Source organism: Silurus aristotelis, assembly GCF_946808225.1.
Source record: "Silurus aristotelis genome assembly, chromosome: 19".
In the NCBI taxonomy this organism is placed as follows: Eukaryota; Metazoa; Chordata; class Actinopteri; order Siluriformes; family Siluridae; genus Silurus; species Silurus aristotelis.
In genome coordinates this window covers 17,279,018-17,296,184 of record NC_139592.1, presented here as the reverse complement: position 1 = coordinate 17,296,184, position 17,167 = coordinate 17,279,018, and the positions used below count along the sequence as shown (strand labels likewise).

Below are 17,167 nucleotides of genomic sequence, written 5' to 3'. Positions count from 1 at the left end.
GTCAGAGCTTGTTAAAGGTGAATGATATCAAGAGGTGAAAAAATAAACTCAAGCCAGTTACAAAAGGATGACCGCACCTTTTGAACACCACTCAAACACAAAAAACAATGCTGCGCAGGTGTTGTGTACAGTTACAGCCTCTTTGTAAATTGTCTGATCTGGTTAGAGATGAGCTAATAAAAATAACGTTTACATAGTTAAAGCAATTTTACTTGATTTAGGATGATCAAGAGACCTTATCTCTACATAACGGAAATGGGTACACCATCTGGGTAGATGGTGTACGTGAGAGTCTGGTTACTTCCTCATACCATCTCGAGGAGCTTTTTTGATGATACATTTTTTTTTAACTAGGCCTATTATGAACACTTTTCTAAATTCTAATTGAGATATAGTGCAGAAAACCACAAATAGAAATAAAAAGGAACCATACAAATTGAATGTGGAGAAGAACATTTATAGACTATTGTGGTTGAATTGAAAGCGACAGGAAAAGAGCAAGATCATATTGGCGAAACCATAACAGAAAAATAATGGTAATCTGAATGATGAGAGGGAAAGTGAATGAATGAAATAAAGACAATTACAAAGCTATTTTCATACAATCCAATAATGACTTAGCATACATTTTTTAAAACACTAGTAAATAACCATTGAATGACAAAGCAGAATACTGGGTGGAAGACCACCACTAGGCATGAACTCATTTTGCTAGAAATTCTCTCTTGCACAACACATTTGAATAAAAAATGAAAGTAAAAGAGACAGAATAGAGTAGACATTTGCATAGAAATGTAAAGAACAGTGAACTTAAATGTTTACAAGTAAACCTCCTTATATGTACAAATACGAGTATAAAATCCAAGCGATGCTATACATTTTGGGCTTTTTTATAAAGAACTCCCCCCATCCTCAAATACACACTGCTAGAAGAAATTGTAATGTTCAATGAAAGTGCCAATTTTTGGCTTTCCATTTTGTTGACAGTGTGATTGGTTAAAATGTGTTTTTAAAAAAACAAAAGCAAATATGATAAAAAATAAAAAATAAAAATAAAAGTCTTTTCAGACAGATTATAAAGTATAGCGGCTACGTCCTGATAAATGATTAAGGGGCAGCTCTATATGACTACTTCAGCAGCGGTGAGGCAAAGAAGTTCCCTTGGCGACTGAAGCTGGCAGCAGATTTGCTCTTGCTACCAAACCTGTAAAAAAGTCAAAATAGCCATTATTATTAGTCTCTCCCAAACATAAGCAATATGTAAAAAAAAAAAAAAAAAAAAATTCAAAATTTAAATACAGCTGCCCAAGTACCACTTACTTAGGAGTGATGGCTCCCAGCGTAGCATTTTTCATACGCTGAGATAGAGAACTAGAAGATGGAGTCTTGCTCATCTGCTGGTCTGGTGTGGTGAGGGGGCCAAACATACTCACTGCAACCAAGGACAACAATTCAGCTAAGGTTAATCAAAAGAAATGGCCATACTGAATTTTACTTTAGAATTTAATATTATCACAGAAGTAAGGAATATACAGGTGGAACTGGGTATCTAATAGAAACAGCTAATAGAAACTGATAACCATATCAGGTTTTACTTCAAGTCTGACGTTTATAAAATCTGTATGCATTAAGGTGCAATTTTATAAACTAAATAAAGGCCTATCCTGGCAATACCATCAATATGTATGACTAAGTGCAGAACACAATCATACCTTTTTGGTCTGGAGTGGAATAAACATTGGTGTTCTCAATAATCATGTGATCAGTGTGAGTTTGCTCCACCATCACAAACTGGCCCCAGTACTCTGCAGGCAATCCCAGCAAGCATTCAACAACCTAAAATACAAATATGGATATAACGTTAGCATTTTATTTATTTAATTATTTCTTACTTACATGTTCATTTTAAACAAGGACAAATTAAAACTTTGACAGCAATAATGAGAGGTCTATTTAGTAGATCAGATTAATTAGGGTTATGGCAGGTTCCACCAAATCAAATTTAAGACCTTTTTAAGACCATTAAGAATGACATTTATAACCTAAATCACAATATCAAAAACACACAAATACATTGTTAGCAACTGGCCATAACCAAGCCCTAAATAAATTTTTTGTCAGGCCAAGTATCACTAAAGTTGCACTTTCCCATTGCTGAAAAATAATATCCGTTTTAAATCTGTGGTACAATGCAAGAGAGATTGGATACTTTTTTTGTGGTGTTAATGTTCACTATATTCAAGCAAACACATTGGCACTACCTTAGGTTGTCGCTTTGTGTCCTGCAGAATGGTCATTGGTTCTGGATCAGGTATGCTATGACCCACAATTGTCGGGCCGAACACACGAGCCAGATTAGTCACATTCATCTTAGTATCATGGCTTTGGGCAACTCTGGAGGAAAAAAAAAAAAAAGAAATAATTAAGGATTGTAAACTACGCAGAGAATAAATAGTCATTACTCTTTCAAAAATATATGCGATAAGGTTAAAAAGTACTGAATGTTAAATAGATCTTCAATCCGAGTAGTGATTTCAGTAGTGTTTTTAAGCTTCAAATTTATAGTTTTCAAGTAAACTCATATCCATAAAATATGTATGAAACTTGGGCATATACAGTTTTCAGAAAGTGTGATATTTAGGCCAAGTTAAATCACTCAGAGCAATCTTTTTAGTATCCATATTTGAGCAGAAGTTAAGCATCATAATGGGCCATGCAGGTCCTGCTGTACAGGTCATTGCTAGTTTTCTATAATCAATTTTAAAGTTTTATTCGGAGCAGATGATCCCAATAGTGAAACAGTGAGCAGAAAATATTTGTTTTCGCATAGTGTCCATAGCCAAACAATCTAAGATAAATTGTATCTTTATTAATCCGCCTTAAAATCCAAGCATGAACAGACTTTTGCAAAAATGCAGATGAGCAAAAATGTATTGTACAGAATGGTAATACAAACACCAAATCACTAATCTTTTACACAAATACAGAGATTCTACTTGTCATTATGCTTGAGGAGGTAGGATGTTCAGTAAGATCAAGTCATAACCCAAATTATAACCTATGTACTAAGGATTTTAACGAGGAAAAGGAGTCTTCACGAATGTACAAGAATTAGAGATTACATTAAATTTGGGACAGTTGAAGAAGGACCTAGATTAAATTTATTCATGACTTTAGTTCATTTGAATAGGGCTCCTAATGATTAACTTAACCTCCTGACTTAGAGTTATTCAGTTATCCACAGTAATGCATTTAAAATGGAGAAAATATGGTAAAGCCATCAGGAAATATCGAGTTACAGGAGAAGAAATTTTAGACATGCCCTATAGGTCCTGGGATTTTAAACAGAACAACAATTACAAGTGGAAATAAAAAAAAGCAGAAGCTGCTGTACTGAGCAAGTAAAATCTCAACGGCTGCCTACCTCTGCAGATGGAGCATCAGAAAGGCCAGAGTATCCCTGTTTGGCTGTGACAAGTCACTAATAGTCTGGTACATCAATGCAGTTGAATTGTCATCATCATCCAACTCTGAAAATAAATATAATTAAACACAAATAGTAAGAAGACATGTCCTGTGGTCATGTAAATTTTTTTTTACCGGTAATCTGTTTCAGAAGGGTCAAATTATTGACATGTATCAAGCTAAGAAAATATCTAAGGAGTTTGCTGAAACTAAGAGTTTAAAACTGTCCAATGCATTATTAAAAACTTGAAGGATAGTGGGAAACCATCATCTTTGAGGAAGGAATGTAGATGGAAAAAAAAAATCTTGAATGATCGTGATCTGCGATCACAAACATTTGGTGAAATCAAATCGTAAAAAACAACCAGTAGAACTCACGGCTATGTTTAATAGTGGAAGTAAAAGCATTTCCACATGCACAATGCAAAGAGAACTCAAGGGATTGAGACTAAACAGCTGTGTAGCCATAAGAAAAGCACTTATCATTGAGGCTCATCAGGTAAAAAAAAAAAAAAGGCTTAAACTTGCTAGGGGTCAACGATTGGATTTTGGATCAATGGAAGGAGGTCATGTGTTCTGTTGAGTCCAGAGTTATGGGCGCATCAAGGTTAGAAGAGAGGTGGATGAACTAATGCACAAATCATGCCTAGTGCCTGCTGTACAAGCCTGTGGGGGCAGTGCTATGATCTGGGGTTGCTGCCGTTGGTCAGGTCTCAATTCAGCAACATTATGTGCCCAAAGAATGAGATCAGCTGACTACATGAATATACTGAATGACCAGGTTATTCCATCAATGGATTTTTCCCCTCCTGTTGGCACAAGCTTATTCCAAGATGACAGAGCCAGGATTCATCAGGCTCCATTTGTGAAAGAGAGAGAGCATGAGAATTTTCACACATGGACTGGCCACCACATTCTCCGTTGAGAATCATTGATATGTGTGGTAGGAGACTTTGTGCAACAGTCCGACTCTCCCATCATCAATACAAGATCTTGGTGAAAAATTAAAGCAAATCTGGCGAGGAACAAATGTTGCGACATTGAAGAAGCGATGTAACGATGCCATTGTAAATGCGTGCCGTAATCAAAGCTAAAGGGTGGTCCAACCAAATATTATGCATTACTTTTTTGGGTGGGCAGTGTATAATAACCTTTTTGGTATGAAACTCACATCATCTAAATAATAAACCTCCAATGAAAATTCTGTGCCACTAGACTTCTAATACTGAGTCAATAAATGACTGTCTACTAAAATTCAAGTTCAAACCAGACTCACCTGCTGCCTCCATGAAATTTTTGTTGAGGCGGAAGGTGAGCAGTGGTTCTTTGAGGTTTCTCAGGAAATCTTTAAGGACACCAGTAATAGCATGGATGTCATCTACTTTACTTAGCAGTGGAAGTGTCTTTCCACGCAGAAACTTCTCCTTCAGCTCCTTCACCACCCGGTCAGCACCAGACAGACGGTACAGACCAGTCTGGTATGAGAAAATAGACTTGTTTGTTAACTAGCAAACAAAATGCAAGATGCTAATTAATACATTCGTCTATAAAATTCCTGTCTGACCTCATGTAGGCCTCTCTGCTCAATTTCATTTACACAGTGGACCACTAGAGGTGGAATCATGGGGGAGGTGACTGAGACATAGTCTGCAAGAGTGCCCTACAAAACATCAAATCAGAATACAATAAACATAGAAAAATGTAGACCTACAAAAGCAGAAGTAATTTAATAGTTAGGGAATTATATTACTTTATAAAGCTATAAACAAACAAGAAAAATTGTTTTACACTGTCCAATAACAATTTAATAAAACAAATTTAGTAAAAGATCATACACTCTCTCCAGTTTTTCCTGGCGTCCCTGCCTGGTTAGGGATGCAGGGCAGGGGGCAGCGTTCTCGACACTCCGGATGGCTAACTACACGACAGTCCCTACACTTCAGAGAAATCTTTCCAAACTTGATCCTCTTGCCACAAGGAACACAGGACTCTGGCTTTATCACCTACAAAGCATAAACAGGTTTTTTTTTTAAAAGCAGTAATACTTTAAACAAATAATTCAGTCTAGCATAAATGACCTTAAATATACCGTTTTTGAAACAAACTCGTGTAGACGAACACTCCCATTGCTCTGTGGCGTGCTAGGCTCTGCTTTGGTTCCACTCCTTTTTATTACGTCCACAGACTGAACAGAATCCGTGTCTGCTGTGTCCCAAACCATAGCAGCTATTGGAAACAATTAAAATGGTCATGCATTTCACCTGGATTCAATCAGAAATTATAGTTGTTAATACAATGCCTAAACAAAAGCTTAATGCTGGATTAATTTGGCTCCTTTTAGGAATTGTTACTAATAATAAAAAGGGCTGAACAGGAAGAAAATATGTCTTTTGATTTAATCTCTCAAACCATGCAGTAGCTCTAAGATGTATCCGATGTATCCTATATACATCCTCTTGTACGTGTACATACATAATTATCACAACTCTAAACATCAAACTTACCAGTCTTTCTCCTGCTTCTGGTCCAATAAGGCACAGCTTCAAGTGTGGTGACCGCCTCTATGAGACCTCCATTATTTGGTACAGTCACTGTGGTCTTAGCCACTAGAGACTCATTTCCCTAAGGACACACAAGCACAGTAAAAAGAAAAGCGCCTTTAAATATTAACACAATTAAAATAAAATGAAAGCTCTGGACAAAACACACCCAATATTTGGTAACATCACATTATATTGCATTAAAACATTGAAATAGCTCACCACTAATCCGGATCACTAGAGAAACACAGTGCAGGAAATAAAAACCTAATCTGGTATAAATGTTCATCCCTGGTTAATCCCAGGTATGAAAGCAAACAGGGTCATACACATTAAATTGAATTCAAACATTTAAAGGACTTTTAACCAGGGACGTTGTCACAAAAAAAAAAAAAAAAAAAAGATTTTATATATTTTTTTTTATGTTTACATTTCCCCATAATGAGTAAGCTAGGAAAAACTGTGTAAATTGCAAAGACAACCTCATGCAGGAGGTGAGAAGAACAAGAGAGGAAATGGACCCTGTCCTCATTTGGAAAAAACTAGATGCATCTCAATGAGACACTTTTCTTTGAATATATTTGTAGGTGTTCAATTATGCATATGCCGTTTATAGACAAATAGGCTTAAGCATTATTAAATTTTTTATGTCAAAATTATAATTATTAATCACCCAAAACAAAACTAAAAAAAGAAAAGAAATGGTTGTCCAACACCCACATAACCAACACTTGTGTCAGATCTCAAAATGTTTGTATCAGGTCTTAATTTATTAGGACACACACTTTCTCAGAGGTGCGGCCTGTGGACCGGGACCTTTTGGCAACAGCAGGAGGCCCATCAGTATGGTTTCTGGAGGAGCGCTAGGGGAAAAAAAATAAAAAATTGTATTAAAAAAAACAAAAAAAACAAACAAAAAAAAAAACAATAATCCAAAGTAATTTCCCTTTTAGAGAGTTTTGATAGCTTACTCTTTTCTGACGTTTCTTTAGTCGAACAGTTCTAACAACAGAAGAGTCCCAGTCCTATAAACCAATTAAATAAATATTAATAAATAAAAAGGGTCAGATTTATGATTTATGGTCACACAATAAACGTTGGTTGTAAGCTTTCATCTTCCAAATTATTCCCAAAATAGGAGATTATAGGTAAATAATTGTATGGTTCTAATAAACCATAATTAGAACTATAATTGTTTCTATACTTATTAATCCTAGTAAAGCATTTAAGTAAAAACTCTAAATATACATGAATAGCTTTTGAGAGATCAATGCTTTTTCTCCAAACTACATTTATATGACTAACATTTACAAAGAAACAGAAATATAAACTGATAGATTAGTGATGTACACGGTGTACCCCTTCATGGTCAAACATTTTATGTCTGAATATACAACTTTATTCAGCATTGGCATTGCACAGCCCAAATCAGTCAGATACATTTAGTGGCAATTTGGTCACATGCAGTTTTTGCACTGCCAATACTTACCAAGGAATCATCAGTTTTATCATAGCTAATGTCCGACAAAATTGAGGCAGATTCATCAATAGTGGCCAGCCTGTAGAAAATATCAATATTAAAATCATTAACATGGCTTTTAGCATTTAGGCAGATTAATATTACAAGGGGGTTTTTTTTGTATAGTTCCAGTGTTTTGAAGACAGATCTGTTCATTCTGATGGTACACATTACATTATGTTCCTATACTTTTGCTCACCTTAAGATTGAGTTGGTCTGATGCAAACTGTTAATTGTTACAAAAACAAATATATTGCCGAAGCTATTGCTACAGTTTCAGAGTGGACATAAATCAACTTTGAACAAAGTATTACAACTTGATCGCAGATATCCATGTGGTTTGGATTTTCAACTCATGGATGTGCAAACTAACTCAGTGATTAAGGTCCTGCGTAACTGATAGGAAGGTCAGGGGTTGAAGTCCCGGTATCACCAAGCTGCCATTTTTGTGCCCTTGAGCAAGGCCCTTAGCCCTCTGTGCTCCAGGGGCACCTTATCATGGCTGACCCTGGGCTCTGACCTCAGCTTCCGAGCAAGTACATGTAATATGTGACAAATAAAGGCTATTCTATTCTAATAGCAATCTATGAGCAATGCACTGTTAGTCATATTTGCTTTACCAAAGAAACTACAGCTGCATACTCTGTGTCAGATACTTTGTAAAAAGAAAAGGGCATTTACTGACCACAAAGACCATGAAATCAATGTTTTGGAAAATTAGTTGCACATTACATTTACATACATAAGAAGTATATCAAAGGTTAATATATGGCTCCCAGCCACTTAACTGTTTGTAAAATGTGTTCCAGAGAAAAATATAAATAAATAGCCCTTGTCTAAGGTGTAATTTAGGGCAAAATTTATGAAGAACATTCTTCAGTGTCACCCTGCTTTAGTACAAAAAAAAATGAATGCATTCTCTGGATATAAATTTGACAGACTGACATTGAATTTTAGAAATAGTCCAGGGAATGTGCTTTCTCAGACTGAAGTGAAATGTAAGCACAGGTTGGAATGACCAAAATGAATGACGGAGCATTAAATTAGTGGTGTAGCAGCTGAGCTTGGAAATGTTGCATTAAGCCAGTGAAATCTCATTGAAAGTCAGTACATTACAGTCTCTGATGCTGAACTGATACAGCAACTGGATGTGGAATGCTGCCGAGAGGAGGTTTGGAATCTTTCTTTCATATTGGGATGGCTAATCCCACCTGTACAATGCATTTGTAAACAAGCAGCACAAAAAGCTCAGTGGCCAACATGCCAACATAAAGAATAATAAATAAATGTTGAAATCCATTAAATACTCATTATAAACATGGACAGTTGACTGAAGTTGAATGCATCAAGTGATAATGAAAAAAACAGATACCAATCCAGCTGCTATAGCTTCACTGAAGAGTACTCATGCTCAGGTATAATGCTCTTATGAAAAAACAGGAGAGAAAGAAAAAACACCTTTCATGCACAGTGTCTCTTCTCACCTTCGACTGCTGTTAAGATTGGCCGGTGCTTGTGACCGTGCATTTAGGAAAGCAAGAGCTGACCGTTGCTCATCATTTAGCTGGATACTGGTACTAGAACCCTCTGTGACCAACAGATCTCGAATGAGTTGAATCTGACGATCCTACACACAAAGCAAAGAACTACTGAATGAAGCCCTGAGTATCGATATTACAGCAGTTCAGTTTTTCAACTTTTATGACTTGTGTCTATACACACACATAGGTCAATTTAACATTTTACAAATTACAAGTACACATATCTTCACACATACATACATTATATTATATACACACACACACACACACATACTACTATCATTTTAAAAAATCATCATCTTGACTTATTTTATTTTCTAGACTGTTTAAACAAAAAGACATTGTGCTCTTAGTAAGGTATGTTTACTAGCTCATACCATTTTTTCACAATCTGATTCAGCTTTTTGTCTTCTGCGGATTTCTACGTCCACTTGGTTGCGAGCATGCTTTAACTTGACTTCCAGTGCACCCCTCTCAGTCTCTGCTTTAGCAAGCACCTCCTTACAAGAGGCCAATTCCTGCTCCACTCTCAGCCATTTATGACGACAGTCCTCAAAATTCAGTGCCATCTGAATGAACTCTAGAAAACGTGCAAAATAAATAGTGTTGGTTTTTTCAAGTCGGAGTAGAGAAGTATAACTAGAGCCTTTCTGTTTTCTTTGTCTTGTTATTTGAATGGGTTCAACTCATCACTAAAAGTAGATATTGATAAAGTAAAATGAACAAAGCATGTCAATATTTTAAAACAGGCTCTAATGTGTTTGCACAGTAGTATGAATACATTAAAAGCTCCAGGGCTGTATTAGTAGGCAAAGTATAATTCTAATACATATTTAAATAATAAGGCTAATATTTAATTAGAGTTAGTTACAAATTTTACAAAACGCAAAAAAAAATGCTAAGAATTTGCTAAGAAATACTGTTCTCAGTAGTCACTTGTAAATGATGAATACTTGCTGAATTACTCACGGGGCTCAATACTGTCATTGAGGACCTCAACGTGGCCGCGAAGATTCTCAAACAAACTGTGAAGGTTCATTACTGCGGTCTCCATGTTCTACACTGGACAAAGAAAAACGGAACCATAAAACATGATGTCAACTCCAATGAACAATAATTGCATTATTCCGCTGGTTCAGAGTGCTGATACAATGGGGCTGCCAACTGCATGATCGGCAGATAGAAATGTAACAAGTTAACTCGTTTGTTATTTAGCTTTCCAAATCAAACTATTCCAACTCACCACGACTACATTTGGTTACTGAATCATCCACATGTACCTTTGAACATGTACATATAAATAACCTGGTTGGTGAACACTAATACTGTTATATGAACACCTTAGAGTTGTCTAGGTACACTCCTAATAACGCGTTATAAAAGAGACCAGCTATTTGCTGATCAAAATCTCAAATAAGAAATGTTTTATAATCATTTTGTAAATGCAATAACTTACACAAGTTGGCGTCCACGCCAATTTTTTTTTTTATATATTTGGACGCTTTTGCGAAAAAGGTCGATTAAGTGTCCACCTTTAACGGTCGTTCCATCCGAATCTGTCTTCAGTTGAGTTTGTTACTAGCGCCTTAACATCGGAACTGGTTGCATTTCAAATTTACCCGCTAGCCAATGAGGATTAAAAGACACACAGACGTCAGCGAAATGACGTAACGCGTAAGGGCCGAGTCAACTACCTTACCAGCCTTAGCGTGAAAATGGGAAGTCGGAGCTCGGATTTTCCGTGCAGTCTTCGTATTTATTGAAATATAACTATGCTTATGTTATTTAAACTATGATAATAATCGGTGTATAATTCTCTTCTCAACCCAGTGTCAAAGCTACAATTAACAATCGTATTAACCGCATAACGCAGGGTATGTAGATTTCTCTTCCAGGAAGGAAGAGCTTTTCATTTGGAATTCCGAAATAATGGCTCGTTTTCTTCGGATGTCAGAAATGATGTGCTACTACGTCTAGTAAAATACAGAATTTACAACGCATTATGACGTTTACAACATTTTCCGCACACGTTATGGGGCAGTGGTTTAGCCAGAGTCTGTAGTGTGGCAATTGAAGCAATTGATGCTTCTATCATTAACAAACGCACTCTCATTCACCTCCATCACTACCTCATGTGTTACGTTCACTTAAGTCCCGCCCATGTAAACACGTGACTGCTTTAGTGGCTGTGAAAGAGCGTCATTTATTTCCTTTTCAGAAGAACGAGATTATTAGAACTCTGTGAAAGAGAAGAGCTGCGTCTGAAATCAGTCACTCGTTCACTTATTCACCAATCCCTACATAATGCGTCAATTAAGTTCAATATATAGAAAGAAAGGAATGCATTTTTTTTTTCTGAAATCAGAAAAATGTAAAAACAAAACAGGCTTTAAATGAACAGATATAAGAAATATCAAATGACACAATTACAAATATAACAGACAGACACTACTATAAAGTATATAATACACAGTGGTGGACAAAATACACAAACCGTGTACTTTAGTAAAAGTAAAGATACATTAGGTAAAATATTTCTTGAGTAAAACTAAAAGTGCTCCATGTAAACATAAACTTGTACAAAAGAATTTGACCTTAAATGTACTTGAGTATCCAAAATACGATGATATGATTTATTATGGCTATAATGTGAAAGAAACATACATTTATATTATAAAAGCCGGAATTATTGATTATTGCTTTTAGTAATAGTAATACCTAAGTATTTTACAGAGGTTTTATCTGGGATATTGTATAAAGAGTCAAGAAAGGGATGAAGATGAATGAGCAAATCGGACACTGACATAAATATCATGAGTCTGAGAAAAGAGGCTGTCACAGACAGTTTCTTTATAAATGGTATTCCTACCCCTGTATTAATATCTGGGGGTATCCTAAAACAATAGTTTATTTTTTGTCATTTCTGTTTACCTTCTTAAATATAAAAATGCATTATATATAACATTGAAATGTTATTTTATTTATTAAAAAACGAAGAAAATCAAGACTAAACAAGCATACAAAAACTGTGAAAGAGCCACCAGTCACGCCTCCCTCCAACGCTCAACACTTTCGGAAAAGGCATATGAGGAGCTGTATGAGAAGCTGGACACTAAGAAAGGAGAAAAGGATTTGTACCAATTGGCCAGAGAGACCGAGCTGGGAAGGATGTGCTGCAAGTTAGAGCAATAAAGGATAGAGATGGAAATGTGTTGTCTATTGAGGAGAGTGTGTTTAGAAGATGGAGGGAGTATTTTGAGCAGCTGATGAATAAGGAGAATGAGAGAGAGAGAGAGAGGGTTGGATGGTGTGGAGATGGTGAAGCAGGAGGTGGAAAGGATCAGTAAGGTGGAAGTGAGAGCAGGTCTTAAGAGGATGAAGAGTGGAAAGTCGGTAGGACCAGATTAGAGCCGATCCTTAATGTCAAGTCAAGTCAAGTTTATTTCTATAGCGCTTTTCACAACAGACATTGTCTCAAAGCTGTTGATTTCTTTACAGAAATCAACAGTCAAGGTGAATAGTGTGTATTTATCCCTGATGAGCAGCCGTGGTGACTGTGGCAAGGAAAAACTCCCTTAGATGTAATGAGGAAGAAACCTTGAGAGGAACCAGACTCAAAAGGGGAACCATCCTCATTTGGGTGACATCAAGAGTTTGATCATAAATCTTTCAACAGTACAGAACACTGGAGAGTGAGAACTAACATGAGCACTGGAGTATAATATTATAATAGTGTTCTTTCTACAGTCTTCTACAGTCTTTTTGGTTATAAAACTAGGAGCTACTGAGCTCAACATTTGTGATCATCACAGATCCAGCATCAGCTTCTCTATGCCAGAGCCTTTAAACACTCCAGGAGGTCCAATGTCCATGTAGTGGGATCCAATTGGCACTGGTACGTCTCTAGATGGTTTGGGATGTTTGCGAGTTCGGCATCTACTTCTTCAAAGGTCCATAATCTTTATGAGGTGGGACGTGACTGGAGCTGGCCAAACCTCAGGGTGCCTCGGGATGGGGAGAGAAAAAAAAGCAGTGGCGAGAAATTAGCAGCAGAAGTTGATAATGATGTGAGACGTGTTTTGTGTAGGCTTTGCTAAAAAGATATGTTTTTAAACTGCACTTAAACTGGGAGAGTGTGTCTGAGCCCCGAACACTGTCAGGAAGAGAGTACATGTGTGTGAATGAGAGGGAGGGCAGTGGAGTGGTGTGGTTGTATGAGAAGAGGTGAAGAAGGTGGATGAGGTTAGGTACCTGGGGTCAACAGCACAAAGTAATGGAGAGTGTGTTAGAGAGTGTGTTTTAATGTCATTCTAACCATATTCAGGTGGTATAGTACACAGTGAAGGTGCTGACATAAATTAATACTAGATAACAAAACAAACTAGGACAAACAGTTTATTTCCCTAGGTGAGAAAATAGATCAAGCTAACAAATTAAATTTAATTCAATTCATTTTTATTTGTATAGCGCTTTTAACAATGAACATTGTCTCAAAGCAGCTTTACACAGATAATGTGGTGATTAAACGTAAATATGTTCTTTGTAAGTATGTTTGTCCCTGATGAGCAACTGTGGCAAGGAAAAACTCCCCAAGATGGCATAAGGAAGAAACCTTGAGAGGAACCAGACTCAAGAGGGAACCCATCCTCATCTAGGTTGCACCAAATGTCCATTTGAAGCAGATATACAATGCTGCGGGGTACAGTGATGACGATCAGAAGCAAACTGCACTCCCGAGTCAGTGCAGCAGACCGCCGACACCAACTACAGTCCAATCCATCCTCAAAGCACCTGTTCTACTCCGGAATTACATGGAACTACCCAAGGTGTTGATGAGAGACCGTCCCAAGCTGCACAGAAGTGTGAAGATCCACGGGGGGGAGAGGGGCAGGAACAGTGGTCACTGGAGCCTCAGGAGCATGTTTAACTCGACCGAGAGAGAGAGAGAGAGAGAGAGAGAGAGAGAGAGAGAGAGAGAGAGAGAAGAGGGTGACGGGAAGAGAAAGATATGGATTATTGAGTGTCCCTATTGGTGTATGAAAGTTAATGTCACTGTGCAGTTTGGACTCCGGCAAGACTCGCTATGGCAGCATAACTAAAAGGGAGAACCAGAAGGTAACACAGACATGAGGGATCTCTGGGATAAGAGACGACCCACCACACCACGTCAACAAACCCGAGTGAACATGTGAATGTGAGGGGACGACAGCATACAAATATACCAGTTCACCAAACACTCTATATCCATGCTCCCTCCAGATCTGAGCCTTTACCTAAGAAAAATCTACTGATAAGATTTTGAAAGGCTTGAATAAATAAATAAGTTTTCAACCTCGACTTGAACACCGAGACTGTGTCTGAGTCCCGAACACTGGTTGGAATTTTATTTTATAATCAATGCGAGATTTGATTGGGAGCCAGTGTAGATTGATTAAAACAGGGGTGATGTGGACATATTTCCTAGATCTAGTGAGGACTCTTGCTGCAGCATTCTGAACTAACTGAAGCTTATTTATGCACTTACTCGCACACCCAGACAGTAAATCGTTACAGTAGTCTAATCTAGAAGTAACAAAAGCATGAACTAGTTTTTCTGCATCCTGTAAGGACATCATATTTCTAATTTTAGCAATATTTCTTAGGTGAAAGAAGGCGATCCTGGTAATATTATTCACGTGAGACTCAAAGGAAAGACTCCGGTCAATAATCACACCAAGGTCTTTGACAGCCGTACACGCTGAAACAGAAACACCATCCAGAGATGCTACGTAATCGGAAAGTTTACTTCTAGCTGCATGTGGTCATAGTAAAAGTACTTCCGTCTTATCAAAGTTGAGCAGAAGAAAGTTATTAAGCATCCACTGTCTAATGTCCTTTACACACTTCTCAACATTGTTAAGCTGATCTCGCTCATCTGGCTTTGCTGAAATATACAGCTGTGTGTCATCAGCATAGCAATGGAAGCGAATCCCATGTTTATGAATGATTTCACCAAGAGGCAGCATATATAAAGAGAAAAGCAGTGGGCCTAAGACACATCCTTGAGGAACACCAAACTTTACCTCATAGAGTGTGGAGAACTCACCATTTACATCAACAAACTGATAGCGATCAGTCAAATAAGACCTGAGCCAAGAGAGAGCTGTTCCCTTTATTCCAACAACGTTCTCAAGTCTAGCAAGTAGTATAGTGTGATCAATGGTGTCAAAAGCTGTACTAAGGTCGAGCAAAACAAGTAAGGAGACAAAACCCTGATCAGAGGCCAATAACAGGTAATTTACCACCTTAACTAGCGCTGTCTCTGTGCTATGATGAGGCCGAAATCCTGACTGATACATTTAAAAAATGTTATTCATAAGTAGGTGTGAGCATAACTGCTGTGCTACAACCTTTTCTAAAATTTTGGATATAAAGGGGAGATTTGATATTGGTCTGTAGTTGGACAACTGACATGGGTCAAGGTCAGGTTTCTTAATTAGGGGGTGGATAACTGCCAGTTTGAAGGATTTAGGTACATAACCAGTGCTAATGGAAGAGTTAATTATTTTTTAAAACAGGTTCAATTACCTCTGGAGCTATCTGTTTAAAGATACTTGTAGGCAAGGGATCGAGAATGCAGGTTGATGATTTTGATGAGGAGATTAATGAAATTAAGTCATTCTCATGAATAGGAGTGAAGCTTTGTAGTTGATTGTCTACTATAATTACACGGCTGTTTACAGGGTTACTTGTAAAATAATTTGGAATTATATTAACCGTCTGGATTTCTTGCCTGATGTTTTCAACGTTATTATAAAAAAAAAAAAACCTTGTCTATAGATATTTATTACAAAAACATACAGTGTGCAGCTGCGAGGACAGCACTTATTCCCACTGAAATAGTTGTAAGGGTCTGTTCTGCAGTGTACTTTCTTTGACATTTATATAGCAAATGCATTAACTGAATCTCAGAGCAGGTTTCATATACGAGAATCTTTCCTTTTAAGGACGCAAAATTAATGAGAATTAATTTCTGAAACTTTTAAGAGAGATATAAGAAGACGCAGAATTTTCCCCTTATTATGTTGGCCATGTCTATGTCTTTATTTTCCCCAGAGCTGTATGTTCCATTAGATTAGCAAAGAACAAGTAGTTGTATAATACATTTAGATTACATTATCCACAGGACTACATAAGGAGCCTGTGCAAATGTGTGCAAACAACATTTAGTGCTAAACAGCAGAACACAGTACAACCTACATGTTTCTTCAAACAGATAATTCCAGAAGTATTTGAACCTGTTATAATAATAAATTATAAAATAATAATAATAATAATAATAATGATAATAATAAAATAATAATAATAATAATAATAATAATAATAATAATAATAATAATAATAATAATACATTCTTATCAATGGTTAAGTACTTAATTTGTTTATTTATCAACCCCCTAATTAAAAAGCATTGACCTCAACCCCTGTCAGCTGTTCAACCATAGGCCAATATCTTATTTCCAAGATCCTAGAAAAGATAGTAGCATATCAGTTATGCTAATAGCCACACAGAAAACATTAATGAAATGTATCAGTCAGAATTTAGGCCTCATCATTGCACAGAGACAATACTAGTTAAAGTGGTAACTGGCCTGCTACTGACCTCTGATCAGGGCTGTGGCTGCTTGCTTGTATATGCTTGTATAGCTCAACCTTGGTGAAGTTTTGATACCACTGATCATAATATTCTCTTTGTAAGACCAAAGAATGTTAAAAAGAAGGGAACAGCTCTCTCCTGGATCAGGCTTTATCTGACACCTATACACTTACTGAGGTAAAGTTTGGTGTCCTGCAAGGATCTTTATTAGGTCCACTGCATTTTTATTTTTAAATGCTACTGCTGTGTGAAATTATTCAGATTCAGTGGTATGTTTCAGCCAAGGGACACGAGAGACATCAGCTTAATAATATTGAGGTATTTGTAAAGGACATTAGACAGGGGATGCTAATTAACTTCCTACTAATAAATTCTGATAAGATGGAAGTACATTTACTAGGACTTATCATGTGCAGCAGTAAAAGACCTTGATGTGAATTTTGACTCTAATCTTTTTTAAAGCTCA

At 36.9% G+C, this 17,167-nt stretch overlaps 1 protein-coding gene across 1 annotated transcript; it reads right to left on the bottom strand.

Moving 5' to 3' along the window:
• Positions 1 to 441: 441 nt before the first annotated feature.
• racgap1 (Rac GTPase activating protein 1) lies at positions 442 to 10,736 on the bottom strand. The gene is made up of 17 exons (XM_083570516.1): positions 10,522 to 10,736; positions 10,035 to 10,122; positions 9,443 to 9,645; positions 9,009 to 9,151; positions 7,495 to 7,564; positions 6,977 to 7,030; positions 6,791 to 6,868; positions 5,970 to 6,087; positions 5,555 to 5,691; positions 5,301 to 5,468; positions 5,030 to 5,125; positions 4,742 to 4,940; positions 3,425 to 3,530; positions 2,262 to 2,394; positions 1,713 to 1,836; positions 1,321 to 1,432; positions 442 to 1,204 (listed from the first exon to the last, which is right to left on the bottom strand). Exons 2-17 carry the CDS (start codon positions 10,117 to 10,119, stop codon positions 1,129 to 1,131), a joined length of 1,902 nt encoding a protein of 633 aa, XP_083426642.1. The 5' UTR covers positions 10,120 to 10,122; positions 10,522 to 10,736; the 3' UTR covers positions 442 to 1,128.
• Between the last annotated feature and the right edge of the window lie 6,431 nt (positions 10,737 to 17,167).

Excerpts from the sequence above, each read along its gene's own strand:
- racgap1 (XM_083570516.1), bottom strand. The coding sequence starts at position 10,119 with ATGGAGACCGCAGTAATGAACCTTCACAGTTTGTTTGAGAATCTTCGC. Across the intron at positions 5,692-5,969 it reads CAGAAGCAGGAGAAAGACTG|CTGCTATGGTTTGGGACACA; the intron begins GTAAGTTTGATG and ends TGTTTCCAATAG. Across the intron at positions 1,433-1,712 it reads TTCCACTCCAGACCAAAAAG|TGAGTATGTTTGGCCCCCTC; the intron begins GTATGATTGTGT and ends CCTTGGTTGCAG.